Source organism: Podarcis erhardii, assembly GCF_964252035.2.
Source record: "Podarcis erhardii genome assembly, chromosome: 10".
Classification (NCBI taxonomy): Eukaryota; Metazoa; Chordata; class Lepidosauria; order Squamata; family Lacertidae; genus Podarcis; species Podarcis erhardii.
Genome location: NC_138500.1, coordinates 69,667,419 through 69,690,835, shown reverse-complemented (window position 1 = coordinate 69,690,835; position 23,417 = coordinate 69,667,419). Strand labels below are relative to the sequence as shown.

Here is a 23,417-nt window from a genome sequence, read left to right as displayed (position 1 = left end):
CTTAAAGAAATAACGGTCTTGTAACAGACAGTCCATAAGTATGTAGTGGAAAATGGTAATATTCTAGTTTGGGTCTGCACAGAGATTTGTGTAACTGTAGAACAAGCAGATTTGATGTAAGCTCAGCCTTTCCCCTCCTTTCAAAATGCAGTTTCTGTAGGTTGTTTTTTTTTTAATATATAAAAAAGGTCTGAACATGCAGTCAGGTTGTACAAATAAAGTTAAAAGAAGTTGCAGGGGTTATATGATCAACCTATGTTGCTGAAACACTATTTTGTATGATGGAATTGCTAAAAGAAAATAATTACCTCCGTCTAAACCAGAGGAAGCAAGCATTAAAAAATCTGCAAGGATTTTAGAAAATGTATCGGTTTTAAAATAAATGCTAGTCTTACTGTCTAAAAATGGAAAAAGTTTGGAAAGGGGGGGGGGGACCCTGTAGGCTTCCATGCTGTCTGCTTACTTGGGAATAAATCCCATTGAACACAGTTACTTCTGAGTAGCATTGGTAGAGGAGAAAAAATATCCAGGCTTAAAATTAAAGCATGGATGGCTAACCTTTTGCTCTCCAGAGGTTGCTGTGCTGAAATTCTCATCATCCTGAACTATGGGGCTTGCTGGGTGGGAATGAGGGGAGTTGGAACCAAAACAGGTTAACCACCTGCATGGATGAATGGACCCATTGCAGTCTGGTGCTACCTGAGTATGGGGCTAAATCTGTCACGCCCCACTTCTGCACAATTTTTATCTGTTCGGAAATACAAATTAACAATAAAAATACTTACTTACATGAGGCTGTCAGAGGGTTCCAGCGCTGCCTGCCTGGTGCTTTCTGATCTAAATCCATGTTTGTTCCTTTTAAAATTGACTAGAAAAACCCCCCTGTCTTTATGTGCTCTTTGTGCCTTTAAATAAAAACCAATCAACCAGTAGGTTGCTCTGCAGCTTGGCATTTTCCCAGCATATGCCAATAATAATAATAATAATAAATTTTATTTATATCCCGCCCTCCCCAGCCGAAGCTGGGCTCAGGGCAGCTAACAACAATCAAAATAACCCAACGATTCTAAAAACATTTCATTATAAAAATTAATTAAAATCAAATTAATGGCAACCGATTAAGCAAAATTCTGTGCAGGTTGCCAGAGGAGGGAGTCAGGCTGCGCCCTGACCAAAGGCCTGGTGGAACAGCTCTGTCTTGCAGGCCCTGCGGAAAGATGTCAAGTCCCGCAGGGCCCTAGTCTCTTGTGACAGAGCGTTCCACCAGATTGGAGCCGTGGCCAAAAAGGCCCTGGCTCTAGTTGAGGCCAGCCTAACCTCTCTGTGGCCTGGGATCTTCAAGATGTTTTTATTCGCAGACCGTAAGTTCCTCTGTGGGACATACCAGGAGAGGCGGTCCCGTAGGTACGAGGGTCCTAGGCTGTATAGGGCTTTAAAGGTTAAGACCAGCACCTTAAACCTGATCCTGTACTCCACCGGGAGATGAATGTGATCTCTAAGCGAAGACCCCGTAAGGAGTCTCGCCGCGGCATTCTGCACCCGCTGGAGTTTCTGGGTCAGTCTCAAGGGTAGCCCCACGTAGAGCGAGTTACAATAATCCAGTCTGGAGGTGACCGTCGCGTGGATCACAGTGGCTAGGTCAGGGCGAGAGAGATAAGGAGCCAACTGCTTAGCTTGGCAGAGATGAAAAAATGCTGCCTTTGTTATAGCTGTAATCTGCGCCTCCATAGAGAGGGAGGTATCGAAGATTACACCCAAACTCTTAACGGATGATGCTGGCACTAATTGCACCCCCGCAAGAGATGGGAGTTGCCCCCTCAATCCCATATTGCCCCGTCCCAGCCAGAGGACCTCTGTCTTCGAAGGATTTAACTTCAACTGGCTCCCACGTAACCATCCAGCCACAGCTTCCAGACATCTGGTCAGTGTGTCTGGGGCCGAGTCAGGATGGCCATCCATCAACAGATAGAGTTGGGTGTCATCAGCATACTGATGGCAGCCCAGCCCAAAACTCCGGACAAGCTGGGCGAGGGGGCGCATAAAGATTGACTGGGAGAAAAATATCCCGGCTTGCTTTCAGTGTCTTTATTGGCATCTTGATCTGTTAAACAGCAGTCAGTAGATGATGCTCATCTCCATAGAGTGAAAAACGTCAGCTTAAGCAGCTTGATAGGGCAGATAAATTTCTCAATCCTAGCTGCTCTGTGTCTTGGAATTAGAATATTGTTGCTCTTCACAACTGCGAAATCTATACTGCCTATTTTATTTTTATTATCATGGCCTAGGACCCTCGTACCTACGGGACCGCCTCTCCCGGTATGCCTCACGGAGAGCCTCAAGGTCCATAAATAGCAACACCCTAGAGGTCCCGGGCCCTAAGGAAGTTAGATTAGCCTCAACCAGAGCCAGGGCCTTTTCAACACTGGCTCCGCCCTGGTGGAACGCTCTGTCTCATGAGACCAGGGCCCTGCAGGATCTGATTTCTTTCCGCAGGGCCTGTAAGACAGAGTTGTTCTGCCTGGCCTTCGGCTTGGAATCAATTTGATTCCCTCCCCCTCTTTCTTTTTTATTTTCCTTTCTCCTCCTGCGATGAGGCTATATTTTAATATTTTAATGTTTCAATATTTTAATGTTGTGTTTTAATTTTGTTTTTAAGTTGTATTCATTCAACCTGTTTTTATTATTGCTTGTTAGCCGCCCTGAGCCCGCCTTGGCTGGGGAGGGTGGGGTATAAATAAAAGTTGTTGTTGTTGTTGAGGGTGGGGTATAAATAAAAGTTGTTGTTGTTGTTGTTGTTGTTGTTATTTAATGTGATTCAAATTAGGATATTAAAGATCTGGGGGGAGATGTGGTTGTCAATTGCACTGAATTTCTTTATTGCGCTGAATATATTTAAGTACAGTCCATGTTTGCATGCGTTGTGCATGGAGCATGCATGTTTACAGGTACAAACAGAAATACTCAAGCCACGCTCTCCATCTTCCCTACTGTTGGAGCACAATGCATGTGTTAGCATATGTTATCTGGATGTTTTTTCTAAAATGGTTGAAGGGAGGGGGTGATGTGAATGTCTTTGTATGGTGCTACCAAACTTCAGGCAGTGACCTTTCAGACAGTCGTACGTTTTCCCAGACGTCTAGTACAAGTGAATTTGTTCAGTGCATATGAACAAACTTCCTCCTGCGTAAGAATTTGCAAGTTCACTGTATTCTGTACTGGTTGGGGGACGACACAACCTGACTCATTGAAATTTGTATTAATTAGACTCTCAGTTTGGAACTGGATTCTGCAGGCGCTTCTGTTCTAAACACATGGAACGCTTAATAACCTTTGTTTATCCGCTCTTTGCGTCGCCGCCCTCAGTGTAGTTTGTTGCGTGTGTAGCTGAAACCTTTCCATTTGTTCACTTCTCCCTCTGCACGATTCCATTGCATAGCTGTCTAAATAGACGTCAGTCGCCACATTCACTGTTGAATGCTCCAGACATCTGCAGCGTTTATAACACATAAACTTGCATGTTCCCATCTGAAGCACCTTGATACCTTTAAAAAATAAAAACAAAATAAAACATTGCTCTCTTATGCTCTTTACCCCATGCCTATGAACAGAGGTCAGAACTTCAACAGGTAAGAAAGAGATGTTGGCATTTCATGTTAGGAAAAAATGAAATGCCAATACAATCGACAGTAATTTAGACCAGCTAAACAGTTTTCCAATTTCATGACTAACGGAAATAAACCTTTCTCCAGCCCAATCCTATCTATCATAGAGTTGGACCACAAGGATAACCTAGTCTAGACCCCTGTAATTCAGGAATCTTGTTGCCCAGCATGGGGCTCAAAGAAAAGCAGAGCAAGACGTTTGGCACCAACTTAGCTGCCGGAAAGAGGTGTATAAGGCACCACCATCTTAGGGACTCCACTCTGGGTTTGTGTAGGGTTCGCTCCTTAAGCCTTTTCTTTTCCCACAAGGAGTGGAGGTTAAGGACCAGGTGGGCAAGCCTCATCTGCCCCTCACTCATTTTCTGTGAGCCACCCAGAGAAGCATTGTTATGCTACAGCACACAAAAGCCACAATAAATAAATCAATAAAAATAAATTTGTCCTCAACAAATATGAGCCCTAATTGTCATAATATTAATATAGATAGCCTCTTTGAGAGTTAGGTTTTCAATATGCTCAGAATTCTTACATTCTACATCGCTTTTTTTGTAAACTGCCTTGAGGGTTTTTCCCCGGTATGTAAATTTTATGAAATAAAGGATAAATAAAATGGTTTAACCAAAGTAATTTGGAAATAATCCCAAGTACAGTGGTACCTCTAGTTATGAACCTAATTCGTTCCAGAGGTGCGTTCTTAACCTGAAACTATTCTTAACTAGAGGTGTGCTTTTGCGAATAGGGCCTCTTGCTGCCCCTGCGCCGCCGGCACATGATTTCCGTTCTCATCCTGGGGCAAAGCTCTCAACTCAAGATAACTCTTCCAGGTTAGCAGAGTTTGTAACCTGAAGCGTTTGTAACCTGAGGCGTTTGTAAGTACTATCCCTCTGCTTGGTTACAGACCATAGCAGTTACCGTAATCATTCAGAAAATTATAACCCATTAATATTGTTCTCTATATATAATGCCTTTCCTTGCACTTGAAACAACAGAAGACAAGAGAATTAAGTGTTAAAAGAAAAAGAAAAACATTCAAACCCCTGAGGATACATTTGCATCATAACACTTAACGGTGATTAATGTGAACCATGGTTTGCACGTTCTGACCATAGTTTCTGCCCAATTTTGAACCATGGTGTAAATGTTCACCATATCTAACCATAGTTAAGGAGAGCAAACAATTCTTAGGCATCATGTCTTCTCAGAGCCTGTTTGAATGCAGTGATGTACCATATTTGATTGCAGTGGGAACAAGGTTTGTTCTTGGCTACAGATAGTGTCTAGCGAGGAGAGTGCTTAACCACGGTCCCAGGTTTGGATGACACGCTAAGCCTAACCTCGACTTAACTGGGTGCAGCTCAGAGTAATAAAGGCCAGGGAAGAGTGAAGCGGTTGCAAGCTCCTCCATGGTAGCCTTCACAATCCAGGTAGACCATAGGTTGGTTTACTGTGACATGGGAAGAAGACCATTGAGTTTGTTCACATGTACTACCAAACCATGGTTTAGCACTTTAGGGACAAGTCCTCTGCTTGCACAACGTTGTTTAATTAGGTTTGTCAAAAATGGAGTATGAGGAAGAGCATACTAGCCTCAGGCTTGGTAATACAACACTAAACCATGGTTTGGTATTAAGTGTGAACCAGCTGAGTGTGCTTTTGAAAACCACCCACGAGTCTTCATAAGGAAAATGCGATTTGAACGTCCTTGTTTTCAGTCCCAGTGCATTAGCCTCAGCATCACATTTGCAATGAATGAAATATTTGGCAAGAAGTGTAATCATTGCATTAATAATGTGTGACTTTGCCCTAAGACTATCCAATATAATATTTTTTTCGTTGGTGGGACCCCTGACATCTCTGCGTATGGGCAAGCTACGGTACGACAATCTTTTCAGGTGGCGACACTTAGTTTTGTGGGATGAATTATGTTGCATATCTTTGCAGTGTTCTGATGGACTCCTAAAAAAGTTGCCAAGAGGAATTTAGCACTGTCGAAGGAAGATGTAAGCCTGATATATTCCACCCCCACAAAGAATGGATAAAGCACCAGCAAGTGTACAAATGATTTGGGGGGGGGGGGGGAGAGAGATTTACTCAAGACTTTCTTTTTGTCTGAATTACAAAAACACACACACAAAAAACCACAACAACCCTAAATGGAAAACAGTGAAAATGGCCATACTTTAATACTTTGTATGTTTTAACGTTTTGTCTTTCAAGATCCAAGAAAACATTCTTGGCCCAAATCTAGGGGAAGTTATTGCCACTTTGTCTTGTACAAAGAGAACAAGGACACCATGGATGCCATCAATGTGCTGTCGAGATTTTTAAGGTGAGTCAACCTTTTGACAAGAGGGGACAGTAAATCTGCAAGACTTGCTGTTTCTGATAGGTGGTAGAAATGTCATCCTTTGAGATGGTTGGTTTGAGGAACATTGCAGCATATTGAAGGTAAAGCGGTTGCTTTTTAGTGGTCAGTTTTGGAAATAATGTATAGCCCGCGTGTAACAATTTGTAATTTTTCATCATTGTGGAATCCTGAGGTGGTAAGAATCATAGAATCATAGAATCCTAGAGTTGGAAGAGACCACAAGGGCCATCGAGTCCAACCCCCTGCCAAGCAGGAAACACCATCAGAGCACTCCTGACATATGGTTGTCAAGCCTCTGCTTAAAGACCTCCAAAGAAGGAGACTCCACCACACTCCTTGGCAGCAAATTCCACTGTCGAACAGCTCTTACTGTCAGGAAGTTCTTCCTAATGTTTAGGTGGAATCTTCTTTCTTGTAGTTTGGAACCATTGCTCCGTGTCCGCTTCTCTGGAGCAGCAGAAAACAACCTTTCTCCCTCCTCTATGTGACATCCTTTTATATATTTGAACATGGCTATCATATCACCCCTTAACCTCCTCTTCTCCAGGCTAAACATACCCAGCTCCCTTAGCCGTTCCTCATAAGGCATCGTTTCCAGGCCTTTGACCATTTTGGTTGCCCTCCTCTGGACACGTTCCAGTTTGTCAGTGTCCTTCTTGAACTGTGGTGCCCAGAACTGGACACAGTACTCCAGGTGAGGTCTGACCAGAGCAGAATACAGTGGCACTATTACTTCCCTTGATCTAGATGCTATACTCCTATTGATGCAGACTCCATTACAAAAACAGGAGGGAGAGAGATAGAGAGAACCATGCATCCATGGGAATTATATGTTATTAAAAATAGTGTTTCGAACCCTCAGGGATAAATTCTCCCATTCAGTTTAAATCCTATGCATTGTAATGACCATAATTTTATTATTAAACCCAGCCCATTTGGCTGGGTTTCCCCAGCCACTCTGGGCGGCTCCCAACAGAATATTAAAAACACAATAAAATATCAAACATTTAAAACTTCCCTAAACAGAGCTGCCTTTAGATGTCATCTAAAAGTCAGATAGTTGTTTATTTCCTTGACATCTGATGGGAGGGCGCCACCACCGAGAAGGCCCTCTGCCTGGTTCCCTGTATCCTCACTTCTCGCCCTGAGGGAACTGCCAGAAGGCCCTCAGAGCTGGACCTCAGTGTCCAGTCTTGTGTGTGTTCAAATACTTTTTTCCAAATTCAGTCTTTACATCAGCTTGGGCACAGTGCACATTGCTTTTGTCCTGTAAAGCTGACAACTTCTAAGACTAACTGTGGTGGCACATAATAGAAGGAAAAGGATGGCTTTCACTTGTGCGCTCTGGCTCCTAATTGCGGGTAACCGTGGTGAGACAGAGACGTGTGTTTTTCGCCTAGACTGTCGGAAGTTCTTTCCCGGAATTTTTGTTCTGCTTTGTACTGAACTTCAAGAGAAGCAGCCTCGGCATAAGTGCAGGGTAGAAATAAATAAAAAGTTTGCACTTGGCAGCGGCTCGCAAGTTATTCAAGTGGTGGCAAACAGAAATCCTTACGGATTGTTTTTATTTGGGGGAGTTTTTTTTGGGGTAAATGACTCTTAACTGGATCAGATTGTTGTTATGTCTCTTGAGTTTCTCTCCTGTGCATGATTATGGATCAAATCAGCAATGGGGAACCTCAGATGAGGAGGCCAGGCCCATGGCTTCTCTGACCCTTGAGACTCATGCAAGCCCTGCCCCTTCCCCAGGCCACCCTCTCTTCCGAGACCAGGCCTCCGTGGGTCGTGCTCTGCCCTTGCGCAAGTCCTGTTACAGGGTGGAATATGTCCTTTAATTGTAACAGTGCTTCGCACTTGCCTGGATGAAAAGGAGTGTGTGTTTGTAGAAAGCACTGACATTTTTGCAGGGCTGGAAGGTAGCCTACTGTACAGAGGTAGGAGTCACATCTGTTACACCACCAACTTTGTCCACCTGCTGACATGCAGCCCCTTTCAAGGTCGCCCTAGCAGGAACCTGGCCCTCAAGCTTATTTAAATGAAACACTGTTGGCAAGCAATGGGAATAACTTCTACGCTTCTTTCCTCTGCCTGTTTTGCTAGTGCTGAACATTTTTCTTTCTCATTTTTTAATAGAGTTAAGCCAAACATATTTTCATACATGGGGACGAAAGACAAAAGGGCTATTACAGTTCAAGAGATTGCTGTTCTTAGGTAAGTAGAAGCAGGGCGGTGTTTAAATGTTACCTGGCTTGCTGACAGAAATATTTGGACATTATTATTATTATTATTATTATTATTATCATCATCATCATTTTTATTATTATTATTGTTATTGTTATTATCATTATTATTATTATTTTGTATACTGCCCTATACCCATAGATCTCAAGGCAGTTCACAAAATAAAATCACAAAATAAAAATAATCTTTGTGCAAGATGGAAATAATTGATTTTATAAAAGTGTTGTGGCATTCAGTAAATACCCAAGGCATTTGTATCAGTCATCCCCCAATTCTGCAGAGTAAGTGGCTGCAGTTAGATTTGAAAACCCTCAGTTTTAAACTGGGGGCTTGAATGTTAAAAAGATGTAATGAACGGGCTGCTGGAATCACGGTTTCAGAAATAGATTTCAGAAATACAGTTTGTTACCTGTGCTTCAGTCACTGTACAGTAACTCCAAAATCAGTTATCCTGTGTGAAAAGTTTCTTGTGAAATCTTTCCCTCTCTATCTCCATGTTTAGAATCACTGCACAAAGGCTGGCTCACTTAAATAATTGCTTGATGAATTTCAAGCTTGGAAACTTCAGTTACAAGAACCACCCGCTAAAGCTGGGAGAATTGCAAGGAAATCATTTCACAGTAGTTCTCAGGTAAAAGTTCCATTTTCCAAGGCTGCTTAGTGCTTTATGTTAAATCCCAGTGTGTTGTGTGAAAGAAACGATAATCACAGTTGACTTGGTGTTCTATATATTTTTTTCTATTGGAGAGATAGAAAATCCATTCATCTAAGAGTGGGGGCTGTATTAAAGAGACTTCTGGACTTCACAATCATCAACAAAAATGTGTCCAGCTTTGTTTTTCTTACCCAGGGTTATAGCCAAGATAAAACAAAGGGAGGTGATTGGTCTGGTAGCATCAATGTTAGGAATATCCCAGATTTGTACATGGTGGGTTAGATCCAGATTAAATTTGTTACATTGGACCCACTGGGTTCTATTCAGTGCTGCATGAGCAGCGTTCCACTTGCGCAGCATAACTTTCCCTTTCTCTCCTTTGCCTGTGTGCCCCCCAAAATCTGATCCAGAGTCCCCCACCCCCTGGAGGGTATTCAGGGGGCTGCAGAGGAAAGGAAGGTAAAATTTCATTGCAAAAGCTGAAGTATGTTACATAAGTGGGATCTAAGCGATATATTTCAGTGGAACCTAAATTGTTACTAATGGGACTTAAGTGTGTCTAATTTACCCTGAACACGATGCTTTCTTTTTAATACTTTTTTAAAAATCTTTTTTGCACAGCCTGTTTTTTCTTTATCATGCCTTTTTCTTCTGGATGCAGCTCTGCCTTAACAGCTGCGAGGGCAGCGTTTGCATGCCTGTGCACGATTGCTCTGCAGTTGTCGAATCTGGAACTTTGCCCAGGGTTTGGCTGCTTGACAATCTTAAGCAATTCAGGGAGCAGTCATAACAATGACACCAGGTTAAGTTGGTATAAAGTCTTCTTCTTTGGCAATCCCTCGTCGCCGAGTAAGATTGTCATCCATAAGCATGGTTTTAACAATGAGTCCGTAAGTGACTGTGGAGGCCAATTCTGGAACCACACATCCTTCCACAGTGGGGACATTGGTTTCCGGGCGGGAGTTGATCACGGTATGGATTTGCCAAGCGTGCCTTCCTCTTAGCACGTTTCTCCCTTGTGTCCTGAGTTTGAGTGTCTTCAAAGCTCATGACACCTTTGGTAAAGGCTGTTCTCCAGTTGGAGCACTCGCAGGCCAGTGTTTCCCAGTTGTCGGTGTTTATACTACATTTTTAAAGATTCGCCTTGAGACAGTCTTTAAACCTCTTTTGTTGACCACCAGCATTACGCTTTCCATTTTAAAGTTTGGAATAGAGTACAGTCATGTTGTTGTTTAGTCGTTTAGTTGTGTCCGACTCTTCGTGACCCCATGGACAAGAGAACGCCAGGCACCTCTGTCCTCCACTGCTTCCCGCAGTTTGGTCAAACTCATGCTGGTAACCTCGAAAACACTATCCAACCATCTCGTCCTCTGTCGCCCCCTTCTCCTTGTGCCCTCCCTCTTTCCCAACATCAGGGTCTTTTCCAGGGAGTCTTCTCTTCTCATGCGGTGGCCAAAGTATTGGAGCCTCAGCTTCACAATCTGTCCTTCCAGTGAGCACTCAGGGCTGATTTCCTTCAGAATGGATAGATTTGGTCTTCTTGCAGTCCATGGGACTCTCAAGAGTCTCCTCCAGCACCATAATTCAAAAGTATCAATTCTTCAGCGACCAGCCTTCTTTATGGTCCAGCTCTCACTTCCATACATCACTACTGGGAAAACCATAGCTTTAACTATATGAACCTTTGTTGAGCTTCAGACCATATTTTGCGCTCTCCTCTTTCACCCAGAGTACAGTCATACCTCAGGTTAAATATGCTTCAGGCTGAGCGCTTTTGGGTTGCGCTCCATGGCAACCCGGAAGTAACGGAACGTGTTACTTTCGGGTTTCGCCGCTCGCGCATGCACAGTCAAAATGACGTCATGTGCAGAAGCGGCAAGTCGCCACACGCGCATGCGCGGGTTACGTTCGCTTCAGGGTGCGAACGGGGATCCGGAACAGATCCTGTTCCTATCCAGAGGTACCACTGTAGTTGCTTTGGAAGACGATAATCAGGCATCCGCACAACATGACCAGTCCAATGAAGTTGATGTTGAAGAATCATTGCTTCAGCACTGGTGATCTTTGCTTCTTCCACTACACTGATATTAGTTCGTATAAAGTACGTCAGATCCAAAACCCATTCAAGAGCGAGGCTACTGCTGGCAGAGGAAAAGCAAGCCTTTGGAGTAGTGTTTTACTTACACCACCCGTTCTGTTGGGTTGTGTGTCATGTGACTTGGCTGAATAGAGTTAGGATTCAGCAAAGGACCCCCCACCCTGTCCAGCTATGCCCTGCAATGCCCCTTTTGGGGGCTTACACCAGACCCAGAATGTAGAACTTAAGCCTGTGTATCTCTCTCTGAGCTGGGGTTGAGGACTTGTGCCACTATAGCCCTGGCTAAGCCAGGGTTCAGCCAGCTGAGCTGGAGATCTGCTGGATCCTAACTAACTCATTCTGGCAGATCTGGGCTTTGGATTGGTTCCTTAGTGGTGTTTTTTAATGCAAATTTCAAACCCTTATGACTGGAGGGACAAATACCTTGTGAAACATCAGAAGTAGGCGAGGGTCTGAGAACTGATCTAGTCAGAAAAGCTATTTTTGCAGACAGCGGTGTAGCGTGGGTTGTCAGCACCCGGGGCAAGGCAAGTAATTTGCACCCCTAACCTGCCGCCGCTGCCAGCTTCTTCTTGCTGCTGCCTGGGCTGGGGTATTTACGGTAAGGTAGCCACAGCGGCGGCGGCGGGTCCGTGTCAGGTGATCTGAGGCGAGTTGCCGCTGGCGCTGCCGCCCAAATGACGCCGCTTGCCCGGAGGAGGAGGAGGGCAGAGAGGCGAGGAAAATGCAACATGGCCCAGCAGCTGCTGCAGCAGCGGCGAGGCTGTGAGGAGGGGCTGCCTGGCGCGCCCTCCGTGGCGAGCGCTGAGAGCCGCTGCCTGCCGGACACCTTCAGCCCGGACGTGCGCACAGCTCGTCAGTTCCGTGAGACATGGGGCTCTGCTACAGCCTGTGCCCGAGGCTATTTGGCGACTCCGGGGGCGGCGAGCGCGCCCCCCCCAGATGTTGCGCCCGGTGCGGCCGGCCCTCCCTGCACCCCCCACGCTACGCCACTGTTTGCAGATACAGTGGTGCCTCGCAAGACGAAAAGAATCGGTTCCGCGAGTCTCTTCGTCTTGCGGTTTTTTCGTCTTGCAAAGCAAGCCCATTAGCGGATTAGCGCTATTAGCGGCTTAGCAGATCAGCTGATTAGCGGATCAGCTGATAAGCGGCTTAGCGGAACAGCTGATAAGCGGCTTAGCGGATCAGCTGATAAGCGGCTTAGCGGATCAGCTGATAAGCGGCTTAGCGGCTTAGAAAAAGGGGGGGGAGGGAAAAAAACCTGCAGGAACTCGCAAGACATTTTCGTCTTGCGAAGCAAGCCCATAGGAAATTTGTTTTGCAAAGCACCTCCGAAACAGAAAACCCTTTCGTCTAGCGGGTTTTCCGTCTTGCGAGGCATTCGTCTTGCGGGGCACCACTGTAAACTTGATTTTTCTTCCTTGCTCCTGTTGACTCAGGGCTAAAAACCTAAACACTCAATGGAGAAGCAAGAGCTGAACTGAGTGGGATTGACCTCTGAATACGTCTGTGCATAGGATTGTGCTGTACACGTGCCAATTCATCGTGACTTTTATCTTTACGTTCTAACGCACGGTGCATGCCTATGTACTTTCTCCTAAAATAGTTTTTTCTTTTATCAGAAATATAACTGGGACTGATGATCAAGTTCAGCAAGCCATGCAGTCTCTCAGGGAAATTGGGTTTGTGAACTACTATGGGATGCAAAGATTTGGAACCACAGCTGTCCCTACATATCAAGTTGGAAGGTGAGCTCCCTTTATTTGGCATATATAGTGGTGCCTCGCAAGACGAAATTAATCCGTTCCGCGATTCTCTTCGTCTAGTGGTTTTTTCGTCTTGCGAAGCAAGCCCATTGACAGCTTAGCGGATTAGCGCTATTAGCGGCTTTTAGCGGCTTATCGGCTTAGCGGATAAGCAGTTAAGCAGATAAGTGGCTTAGAAAAAGGGGGGGGAAGGAAAAAAAAACCTGCAGGAACTCGCAAGACATTTTCGTCTTGCAAAGCAAGCCCATAGGAAATTCGTTTTGCGAAGCATCTCCAAAACGGAAAACCCTTTCGTCTAGCGGGTTTTCCGTCTTGCGAGGCATTCGTCTTGCGGGGCACCACTGTATGTGGCACCTTAAAGCAGCTGGGAGGCCAGTGAGTAGGAATTTTGGGCCTGACAGATACAGATTCAAACCCCAGATCACCTGTCGCCTTGCTAATTGGCCAGGAATGGGCTGCTATTTCTCAGCTTTAGCCCCCTCTCAGTAATAAAAAATAAAATAAAATCATAAATCTCCTAGTCCATATGAGTGTGGGAAGGATTGCATATGGAATACTATGTTTAAAATTTTGGCTGCTGAAGGCACACTGTAAAAAGTTTTCATTTTATACGAATGGCATGTTTTTCCTTTGAAACCTTTAGTAGAACTAAGACTGCTAGCTTGTTTGCTAGTTCAAGTGATTCTGTATTTTGCCTTGGCAGACTCATAGGATTTCTCTCCCTTGCTGGCAATGCAATATTAACCAGATGTTCTTCTATGTTTTTAGAGCTATACTACAGAATAACTGGAATGAAGTCATCGATTTAATCCTAAAACCACGTCCTGGAGGCAAGTATATTTTTTTTAGCCATTTTGGACTCAATTTCATTCAACAGTGGTTTTACATACTCAAAGGAGCACTTCTATATAGTTTGCCTGTTTATGTTTTGAAAGCAAGTGATTATATTAATAAAAATATCAGTAAAGAGCTACAGTGGTACCTTGGGTTACAAACACTTCGGGTTACAGACTCCGCTAATCCGGAAGTCGTACCTTGGGTTAAGAACTTTATCTCAGGATGACAACAGAAATCGCGCGGCGGCGGCAGCAGGAGGCCCCATTAGGTAAAGTGGTACCTCAGGTTAAGAACGGTTTCTGGTAAAGAACGGACCTCCAGAACTAATTAAGTTTGTAACCAGAGGTACCACTGTATTCCTTTAAAAAAAAAAAATCAGAGTGGTTCACAGCAGTCATACATAAAACCATACAATTAAATGCATATAAAAAATTAAAATCAGAAATCTACTGAGAAGGATTCATTGCCAGCAAAAGCTTGGCAGCATAGAACAGCATAGATCCTAATTCATTTCAAATTGTGTCCTGATTCTATAATGCTAAGTATCGTAAGCTGATGCTGTAGGATGGAACCATACAATTAAATGCATATAAAAAATTAAAATCAGAAATCTACTGAGAAGGATTCATTGCCAGCAAAAGCTTGGCAGCATAGAACAGCATAGATCCTAATTCATTTCAAATTGTGTCCTGATTCTATAATGCTAAGTATCGTAAGCTGATGCTGTAGGATGGAACTTGATACAGTGGTGCCCCGCAAGACGAATGCCTCGCAAGACGGAAAACTCGCTAGACGAAAGAGTTTTCCGTTTTGGAGGTGCTTCGCAAAACAAATTTCCTATGGGCTTGCTTCGCAAGACGAAAATGTCTTGCGAGTTCCTGCGGTTTTTTTCCCCTCCCCCCCCCTTTTTCTAAGCCGCTAAGCCGCTTATCAGCTGATCCGCTAAGCCGCTTATCAGCTGATCCGCTAAGCCGCTTATCAGCTGATCCGCTAAGCCGCTTATCAGCTGATCCGCTAAGCCGCTAATGGCGCTAAGCCACTAATGGGCTTGCTTCGCAAGACGAAAACACCGCAAGACAAAGAGACTCGCGGAACGGATTCTTTTCGTCTTGCGAGGCACCACTGTATTTAAATTCAGAAATGCCACATCCTGAAGCTTTAAAATGGGGAAACAAAAGGATATGTGGGTTGCAGGGTAGGGAATAGTTAAAACCCCAGCTAATAGCAGAAATTGAAGATGGAAATATAGGTGGCCCACCCCCGGAACATGAAGCTCTGGGGAAAATGGATTTTAAGGCCCAACATGCTGGTTTGTGGATTACATTGAGGGTCTAGTCAGACAACATACTTTGCAAATGCACCCAGCAGATAGGTATTTGCTGAAATTCAGAGTAACTTTGATGGGGCTAACCTCAAGGAAGTTGAGTAAGGTGTGCAATATAGCATGTTGCCATCTGTTCCAGACAGTTAACTGAAAATGCAGGATAGTTTTGAAACTGGCTGAGAAGGATTTTGTGTTATAGATACCATTGACTTAGGTTCTGTGCGGGCCTGTTTTTGAGTTGAACTCCTTTTAAAAATAAAAAGGAAACCCGCTCACATGGTTTGAAATTAAAGTCCTTCCCATTTATGCAAATGGTTGTTGCAGCTGAAAAGGGATACTTGGTAAAATGCCGAGAAGAGTGGGCAAAAACGAAAGACCCAGATGCGGCCCTCAAAAAACTGCCCGTGAAACGGTGTGTGGAGGGACAGCTGCTCCGGGGACTTTCAAAGTACGGACTGAAGAATATAGTCTCTGCATTTGGCATAGTAAGTTGAAGCGTTTGCTTGTTTTTGTAGACCGTCTCTGAGCATGTCTGAAAACAACTTGGGGGTGAAGTCAAATTTATGGTGAATGGTAAATGGCCTACTGGAGAAGAATTTTCCCCTCCCTTCCTCCTTCCTTCCATATTTTTCATTAGGGTTTATTAGTTCTGACTTGCCAGGCCATAGGGATTTGTTTTTTAAAGATGTAAATTGAGCCAGGGGCTCCCTAGTTTTTTCAGGCGTGTATTTAAACCATTAACAGTGCCGTCCTTACATATGTCTGCTCAGAATTGTGCCCATTGAGTCCATTGGGTGGTGCTCTGGTCTAAATCACTGAGCCTCTTGGGCTTGCCATACAGAAGGTCAATGGTTCGAATCCGTGCGATGGGGTGAGCTGCTGTTGTTTTGTCCCAGCTCCTGCCAACCTAGCAGTTTGAAAGCATGCCAGTGCAAGTAGATTAATAGGTACAGCTGTGGCGGGAAGGTAAACGGCGTTTCCATGCGCTCTGATTTCCGTCAGGGTGTTCTGTTGCGCCAGAAGCGGTTTAGTCATGCTGGCCACACGACCCGGAAAGCTGTCTGTGGACAAATGCCGGCTCCCTCAGCCTGAAAGCGAGATGAGCACCGCAACCCCATAGTCGTCTTTGACTGGACTTAGCCGTCCAGGGGTCCTTTCCCTTTACTTTACTTTCCCTTACCTTACCCCAGGCATCCGCCTTACAAAATTAGCATCATGTTGATTAACACTTTTTCCTGGTCTGCAGATCCCAAGAAATAATCGTTTGATGTATATTCATAGCTATCAGAGTTATGTATGGAATAACATGGTGAGCCGCAGAATAGAAGAATATGGGCTTGTTGCTGTGCCAGGAGATCTTGTACTAAAAGGAGGTAAAATGTCAACATTGCTTGATGTCAGGACGTGTGTGTATGTGGTGGCACATAGTCAGTAATACATTTTGGAATAGCTTCCTAGTATCTTCTTCCTTAAAACTAGAGATGAGCACATACACCCTCTCGTTTATTTAGATTTAGGCTTGGCAGACCAAACTTTTAAAGTGGTAAGTGGAAAAAGTTTTTTTTTTTTAAATGCCCAATTCTGGATTATGCTCTTGGTTATATCATTGGGAGTGCAATGGGATCTGAAAGTCCTTTGAGCCCCTCTCCCTTCCCACTCTGGAGATGGCAGCGAGCTCTTGCTCCCAGTCGTTGCTCCCAGTTGGATTCTGGTATCCTGTGGGGTACTACATTTCTCAGGTTAGCTGAGCTCTGGAACATGGTTGTTTGGAAGTCCCCTGTGTTGACAGGGAAGAGGGCTTTGGCAGTAATGAGATGCTGCCATTACTGCCTTCCATTGTGTACAATTTTGTGCTACCCAGGCTGCCTAATCCTGTTTGAAACTGTATGTCCTCTTTGCTTTGTTCCTTGTTAAGGAGCTCATAAAGATACACTATCTAGAAAAAGATTTCTCATTAGGAAGTCTGGTTGAGATGACCTGGAAATTACTTGAAACATCCTCTTGCTTTTAGGTACAGCTGTTTATATCGAAGAATCAGATGTTGACAGTTACACCATCCATGATGTTGTGATGCCGTTGCCTGGTTTCGATGTTATCTATCCAAAGCACAAAAGTGAGAATTCTATTTAAAGTCAAAAGTGGATGCTATGTGCATAATCAGGTTTGCTATGCTGGCAGATAAGTGCTGGGGATGAGTGTGTACGTGTGTCTGTACAAAAGTAACTAAATGGGTTTTGTATCTGATTTCAATAAGCACAGATTAAATAGGTACACTGAAATCAGCTGGCTTCATTGATTTCAATGGATTTACTAATGTGACTAACATTTGATGTATAAATATTGCTGTATATTAATGGAGAATTCGGAGTATTTTCTGTATTTGGATCAGCGGTAATTTAGTTGTAACCATATTTTAAGGGAAGATCATTCAGTCATTAACTAGTGTTCTCCAAACAATAGGATCAGGCATTAACAAAGTGCAGCTAGCAGGAGAAATAGAAAAGTTTTTTTTAAAGAAACATTCATCAGCTTGTATGCTAAAGGAAGAAGGAAGGAAAAAGAAACAGTTTGTTGGAGGCAGTAGTCTAGCAGCATCCATATTTAGGGCATGTGCGGTCATTACTTCATTCCTCTATCCCCAGCTGGTACACATTGCGTGACTGGAAGCATGTTAATAGATATTTTTAATAGGAATGGAGGCACATCTAACTAATAGGGGCTTATATGATCATGGGCTTTGCTGCCACCCTAGTTCTATTTAGGATGATTGCCTGCTTACCAAAATGGCTTGAAAGTAGGTTTTTATATCCCAGGACCAGGGATTTCCTACAAATAATTCCTTATTAAATAGAGCTTTAAAGAACAAAGACTATGCTTTTGGGCCACGTTTCAGCATTACAGGTCAGAATTGCAAAAGATGCAAAAAGGGAGACTTGCAATGCATTTGCCCTGAATTCCATGATGCCATTCATTTATATGTCCTTTTACGGCAGTTGGGAAAGCCTACGAGGAAATATTAGCCGCTGACAATCTCGACATCAGTAACATGAAGCACAAAATTCGAGACTATTCCTTATCTGGAGCCTACAGAAAGATCATCATCCGACCTCAGGATGTGAGCTGGTAAGTAAATAGCACGAGAGTTTAGTAGCCAGAGGAGGAGACGGATGACAAGCCTAACAACTGCTACTAGAAATGATGATTTTATTGCTTCCAGAGTGTACTAGTTACTTGAGGATCTCAAGTGGGAGAGGACTGCTGCGTTCGTGTCCTGCTTTTGGACACCCCAATGAGCATGGAAAATTGGACTACATCGGTCTTTGGACCGATTCAGCAGGTCGTTTTTACGTTCTGAACCATGTGTTTACTGATGTGTGCTTGGTGATGGTTGTGCTGCACTGCTTATCTCAAAGAGCAGCATGCAGCCACAAGTCTATAGTGCTGCTGCTCCTCAGTTAAAAAGATAAAAGTTTCATGTTTAAAGGGGAGTCACATATGTATGTAACAAAGGTAACGTTTAGCGTTTAACCTTCGTTAGGAAGAAATCCCAAGTCCTCTAAGATTCAGGTGCAAGACTCTGCAGAGCTACTTGAATACAGTGGTGCCCCGCAAGACGAATGCCTCGCAAGACGGAAAACTCGCTAGACGAAAGAGTTTTCCGTTTTGGAGGTGCTTCGCAAAACGAATTTCCTATGGGCTTGCTTCGCAAGACGAAAATGTCTTGCGAGTTCCTGCGGGTTTTTTTCCTCCCCCCCCCCTTTTCTAAGCCGCTTATCCGATAAGCCACTAAAAGCCGCTAAACCGCTAATAGCGCTAATCCGCTAAGCCGTCAATGGGCTTGCTTTGCAAGACGAAAAAACCGCTAGACGAAGAGACTCGCGGAACGGATTCTTTTCGTCTTGTGAGGCACCACTGTAAATCCCATTGGTTTCAGAAGGAACCGAGTAGGCGTGGAAAGTATTGCAGTGTTTAAGCCAACAGGCTTTGCACTGAAAACAGGTTGCCATCTTCAAGCCCGGGTGTGGGGAACCATTTCTACCAAGTATAAAACAGTCTCCTAGAATAATGATGCAATGAGGAATTTCTAATACAGTGGTACCTCTGGCTGCGAACAGGATCTGTTCCGGATGCCCGTTTGCAACCTGAAAAGAACGCAACCTGCGCGTGCGCAGGTCACGATTTGCCGCTTCTGCACATGTGCAGGACATCATTTTGCGCGTCTGCACATGCGTGAGTGGCAAAACCCGGAAGTAAGCCTTTCCGGTACTTCTGTGTCGCCGTGGAACGCAACCTGAAAACACAACCTGAAGCAAATGTAACATGAATTATGACTGTACAGGTATATGATTCTTATTGCTGGGCACATTTTAACTCTCTCTCTCTTTTTTAAAGGGAGCTAGTTGTGTATGATGACCCTAAGATTCCATTATTTAATACGGACTTAGATAAACTGGAAGGAAAACCACCTGCAGTTCTTGCAACAGGTAATATTTTTTCAATTGTGCCATATATGATTATTCAGCCATGCATGTCCCTTTTTTTAACAACAACAACAACAACTTTTATCTGTATCCTGCCCTCCCTGGCCGAGACTGGGCTCAGGGCAGCGGACATCAAATATATAACATTGGTATAAAATCAAACAATAATTAAATTACCTCGTAAAAACAAGTCAGGATCAAATTAAAATCTAATTAGATGGCTTTCCGCAGAATTAGGGTTGGGAACAGTAAATGTTCATCAGGCCCAACTGATGCTCACAGAATCTAACTTCTTAATACAATGTTGTTGTTTTTAAAAAAATGTTGGGCTGAAAGCTTTAAAAAGTATGTTTCTTCCCCAAAATTAGATATTGGGCTAATAGACAGAGTTAAAACAGCTTACCAGGAACACTGGTACTTTTGCTGTAGCGATAAACATGAGCTGGCCTCTTTGAAGGGCTGTGAGATACTGCTGATGGAGGCAAAGTTGCTGCCAAAACAAATCTCCCATTTGAGGGACAAATTGATGAGCCCTCAATACTTGGTCACCTCACCCTCTTTTGCAATAATTGCTCGAGGATCTCAGATGCCTCTTGGCAAAAATCCCGTTGCCAGTCTAAAGACAAAAGGTAAAAAACATGGAGCAAGCTCTTTCAGGGGCAACTGGGCTTGCTAGCAGACTGGTTTTGTTGAGTTGATCCTCCACTGCTACCTTAGAGATGTTGTTGGACTACAAGTCCCATCATCCCTAGCTTTAGTAGGACCAGTGGTTGGGGACGATGGGACTTGTAGTCCAACAACATTTGGGGACCCAAGGTTGAGACAGGCTGCCATAGAGAATTTTATCTTTTTTACTATAGGGAATACCTATTATTTCTCCCTCGCTCTGTACATTCCCACGCAGGAGATCACATTCCGAATTCCTGCAGATCTGTATTTCACCCAGCCCACATCTTGTGGCTTGATTTGCTGGGTATAATTCTGGCCTTTTAAACCAGCTTACGGTTAGGAGGATTTACCATGAGTGATTGTGACCCTTTGACCCAAAAGGGTTAGCCACCCTGGCTTAAAGGCATCCGTCATTCAAATCTGTAAAGCAGGTTGAGAGATCTCATGGGAAGGAAGTGGCAGCCCACCTGAGTTGCATGTTTAACATGAAGATCTTGGGAGTGATGTAAACTGAGCGTTTGGAGGCAATGTGTCTCTGAATAACAGCTGCTGGAAACCACAGGAGGAGAAAACACTTTCTTGCTCAGGTGCTGCTTCCAGGTTTTCCACAAGCATCTGAGAACAAGATGCTGAATAGAAGCGCCATTGGCTTAATCAAGCAAGCTCTTCTGAAGTTATTACAGTGGTGCCCCGCAAGACGAATGCCTTGCAAGACGAAAAACTCGCTAGACGAAAGAGTTTTCCGTCTTTTGAGTCATTCTGCAAACGAATTTCCCTATGGGCTTGCTTCACAAGACGAAACATCTTGCAAGTTCTTGCGAGTTTTTTTCCTTTTTCTTAAAGCCGCTAAGCCGCTAATAGCAGCTAAGCCGCTAATAGCCGTGCTTCGCAAGATGAAAAAAGCGCTAGACGAAGAGACTCGCGGAACGGATTAATTTCGTCTTGCGAGGCACCACTGTACGTCAAACTTAACACTGGTTGATATTTTGCTCCTTTGGGGGATGAAGTCATTTGTTTGGCAAACTCTAGGCCTGTTTGATAACCCGTGGTTTTTTCCTTTTTCTCCTAAACATTAATTTACTTATGACAGAAGGCAAATACAAGGCTTTGAAGATGGACTTCTCTCTTCCCCCATCAACTTATGCTACAATGGCCATTCGAGAAGTGCTAAAAATGGACACAAGCATAAAAAACCAGACACAGTTAAACACAATATGGCTACGCTGAAGATCCTTAGCAGTGATTGGATAAAAGTTTTAACATGAAACTGGTTTCGTATTTACTAGTTCTATCCAGGCAATTTCTAATTAAAATTGTATTTTTGTATTAGCTTGAGGTATATAATTTCAAAATCATTGTAAAATGGTGTTTATAAAAATGTAACTTTTGTTTTTAAATAATCTGAGCAAATATGGTGCTTGAGCTGTCTGCACAGTGCAATTTTGCTGGCGTAGAAGAACATGGATGGCTTTGCTAGTATTTTCAGGTCTGCAGAAAGCATTTCTAAAATGTTTTCTCCAAATACAGTAGTAAACATGACTTCATGAGTCTGGTACAGATGAAAACTGATTGCAGGGATGCGTAACACTGCAGTTCAGAAATCTAATTAGAATAGGGTACTGATGAATGCATATTTATAACCAGTGAACAGATATATTTAGCCTTAATAGTGCTGGTAGGCTCTGCACTCACAAGTGGCAGAATGTTCATGTCTTTTATGCGTACATAAATGTGTACAGCTGCTTTTATTTGAGCTGTAGTTCATTAAACTTTTGTGTTGGTTTTTCACAACCTATTTCAGTTTCTGCTATGGGTAAAGAAGTGAGCGAACTATGTCAGAGTTTGTACCCTCAACAAACAAGGTTTAGCTCTAACATTTATGGTTTGTCTGTTGCTGGCAATGGATGAACTAGGAAAATCTCTATCCTGGCATGTCGGGATTAAATAGCCATTCTTAATTGGACAGCTATGATGTTGTACTCTCATTTTATTTCTAACACTCAACAAAAATATGTTTTCTACTGCTTGGTTTATTAAAGAGTGTACTGAAACCTCTTCCCCCTTTTGTTCTTGTGCCCCTAATTTCTACCAATATTATTTATGTCTTTACAGGCAACTCCCCCTTTACGTGGCAGTTGTGTTCCGGGTCATTTTGCGCTTGTGTGAAATTGCGTATAATCAGATTGCACATTGAAAAAGCCTGCAAACACCCCACTCTGCCCCTGCCGCGATCCGCCCCTTTTTGTGACATTTTTGAGTCACTTCCTGGTTTGGCATGATGTGTGTGTCTGCGGTTGCGCACATATCGGACATGCCTTAAAAGGTTGCTGCCTGCATGTGACTTATTTAGTCACTTACTACAAAAAAAAGTTTCCAAGCAACTTACTAACAGGATAAAAGCCAAAAAGGCTTTCTTCATTATCACACAGCAAAAAATGTATTTCTGCACACATGCGACAAATGTACAACTTTAGAAAAAGTTGTGCTTTTGCAAACAACTCCACAAATCCAAATCCATTTCCTCCAAAATTTACTAAGTACAGTGGTACCTCAGGTTAAGTACTTAATTCGTTCTGGAGGTCAGTTCTTAACCTGAAACTGTTCTTAACCTGAAGCACCACTTTAGCTAATGGGGCCTCCTGCTGCCGCCGCGCCGCCAGAGCCCAATTTCTGTTCTTATCCTGAAGCACTGTTTCTGGGTTAGCGGAGTGTGTAACCTGAAGCGTATGTAACCTGAAGCGTATGTAATCCGAGGTACCACTGTACTGTAAAAACCAAGATACAGGTAGGTAGCCGTATTGGTCTGCCGTAGTCAAAACAAAATAAAAAAAATCCTTCCAGTAGCACCTTAGAGACCAACTAAGTTTGTTATTGGTATGAGCTTTCGTGTGCATGCATACTTCTTCAGATACCTTCAGGTCACCTTAGTTGATCTCTAAGGTGCTACTGGAAGGAATTTTCTCATTTTGTAAAAACCAAGGTTTCTGTTTTTAAAATGGAAAAAGGCAAACTCTGAAAAATGTTTGCCCCATGCCTAGTCTCTAAACAGGCAAGGGGCAATCATTTTTCATCCTGTTCCTTTTTGTTCAAGCTAGAGCAACTTCACAATGTGGCAAGGAAATGTGTAATTCTTTTCCTTCTGGTTTAGACATGGCCCATAAGAGTGACACTCATAATCTACTTATTAATCTACATAATACACCTTGCATCTTGTAGGTAGTGAGAGGTAAATATAAACAATAGGTATCATAAAGCCTTCATTAAGGAGAGAGTTTGGGGCAATAAATATTTATAAAGCCCCCCCCCAATGCAGTAA

General features: G+C 43.5%; 1 protein-coding gene across 3 annotated transcripts in view; it reads left to right on the top strand.

The window, feature by feature from the left end:
• Positions 1-22,156, top strand: part of PUS7 (pseudouridine synthase 7) — a 31,382-nt gene extending 9,226 nt beyond the window's left edge. For 2 of the 3 annotated variants that reach the window (XM_081878491.1, XM_081878489.1), the window contains exons 6-17: positions 3,609-3,626; positions 5,880-5,991; positions 8,164-8,241; positions 8,774-8,902; positions 12,647-12,772; positions 13,559-13,620; positions 15,276-15,436; positions 16,198-16,324; positions 16,963-17,064; positions 17,945-18,074; positions 19,344-19,435; positions 21,192-22,156. In XM_081878491.1, the coding sequence (XP_081734617.1) occupies positions 3,609-3,626; positions 5,880-5,991; positions 8,164-8,241; positions 8,774-8,902; positions 12,647-12,772; positions 13,559-13,620; positions 15,276-15,436; positions 16,198-16,324; positions 16,963-17,064; positions 17,945-18,074; positions 19,344-19,435; positions 21,192-21,328 (1,274 nt within the window). In that variant the 3' untranslated portion in view covers positions 21,329-22,156. The remainder of the gene's footprint in view (positions 1-3,608; positions 3,627-5,879; positions 5,992-8,163; positions 8,242-8,773; positions 8,903-12,646; positions 12,773-13,558; positions 13,621-15,275; positions 15,437-16,197; positions 16,325-16,962; positions 17,065-17,944; positions 18,075-19,343; positions 19,436-21,191) is intronic. The other variant, XM_081878490.1, reaches the window with a different exon arrangement.
• The last annotated feature ends 1,261 nt before the right edge of the window (positions 22,157-23,417 follow it).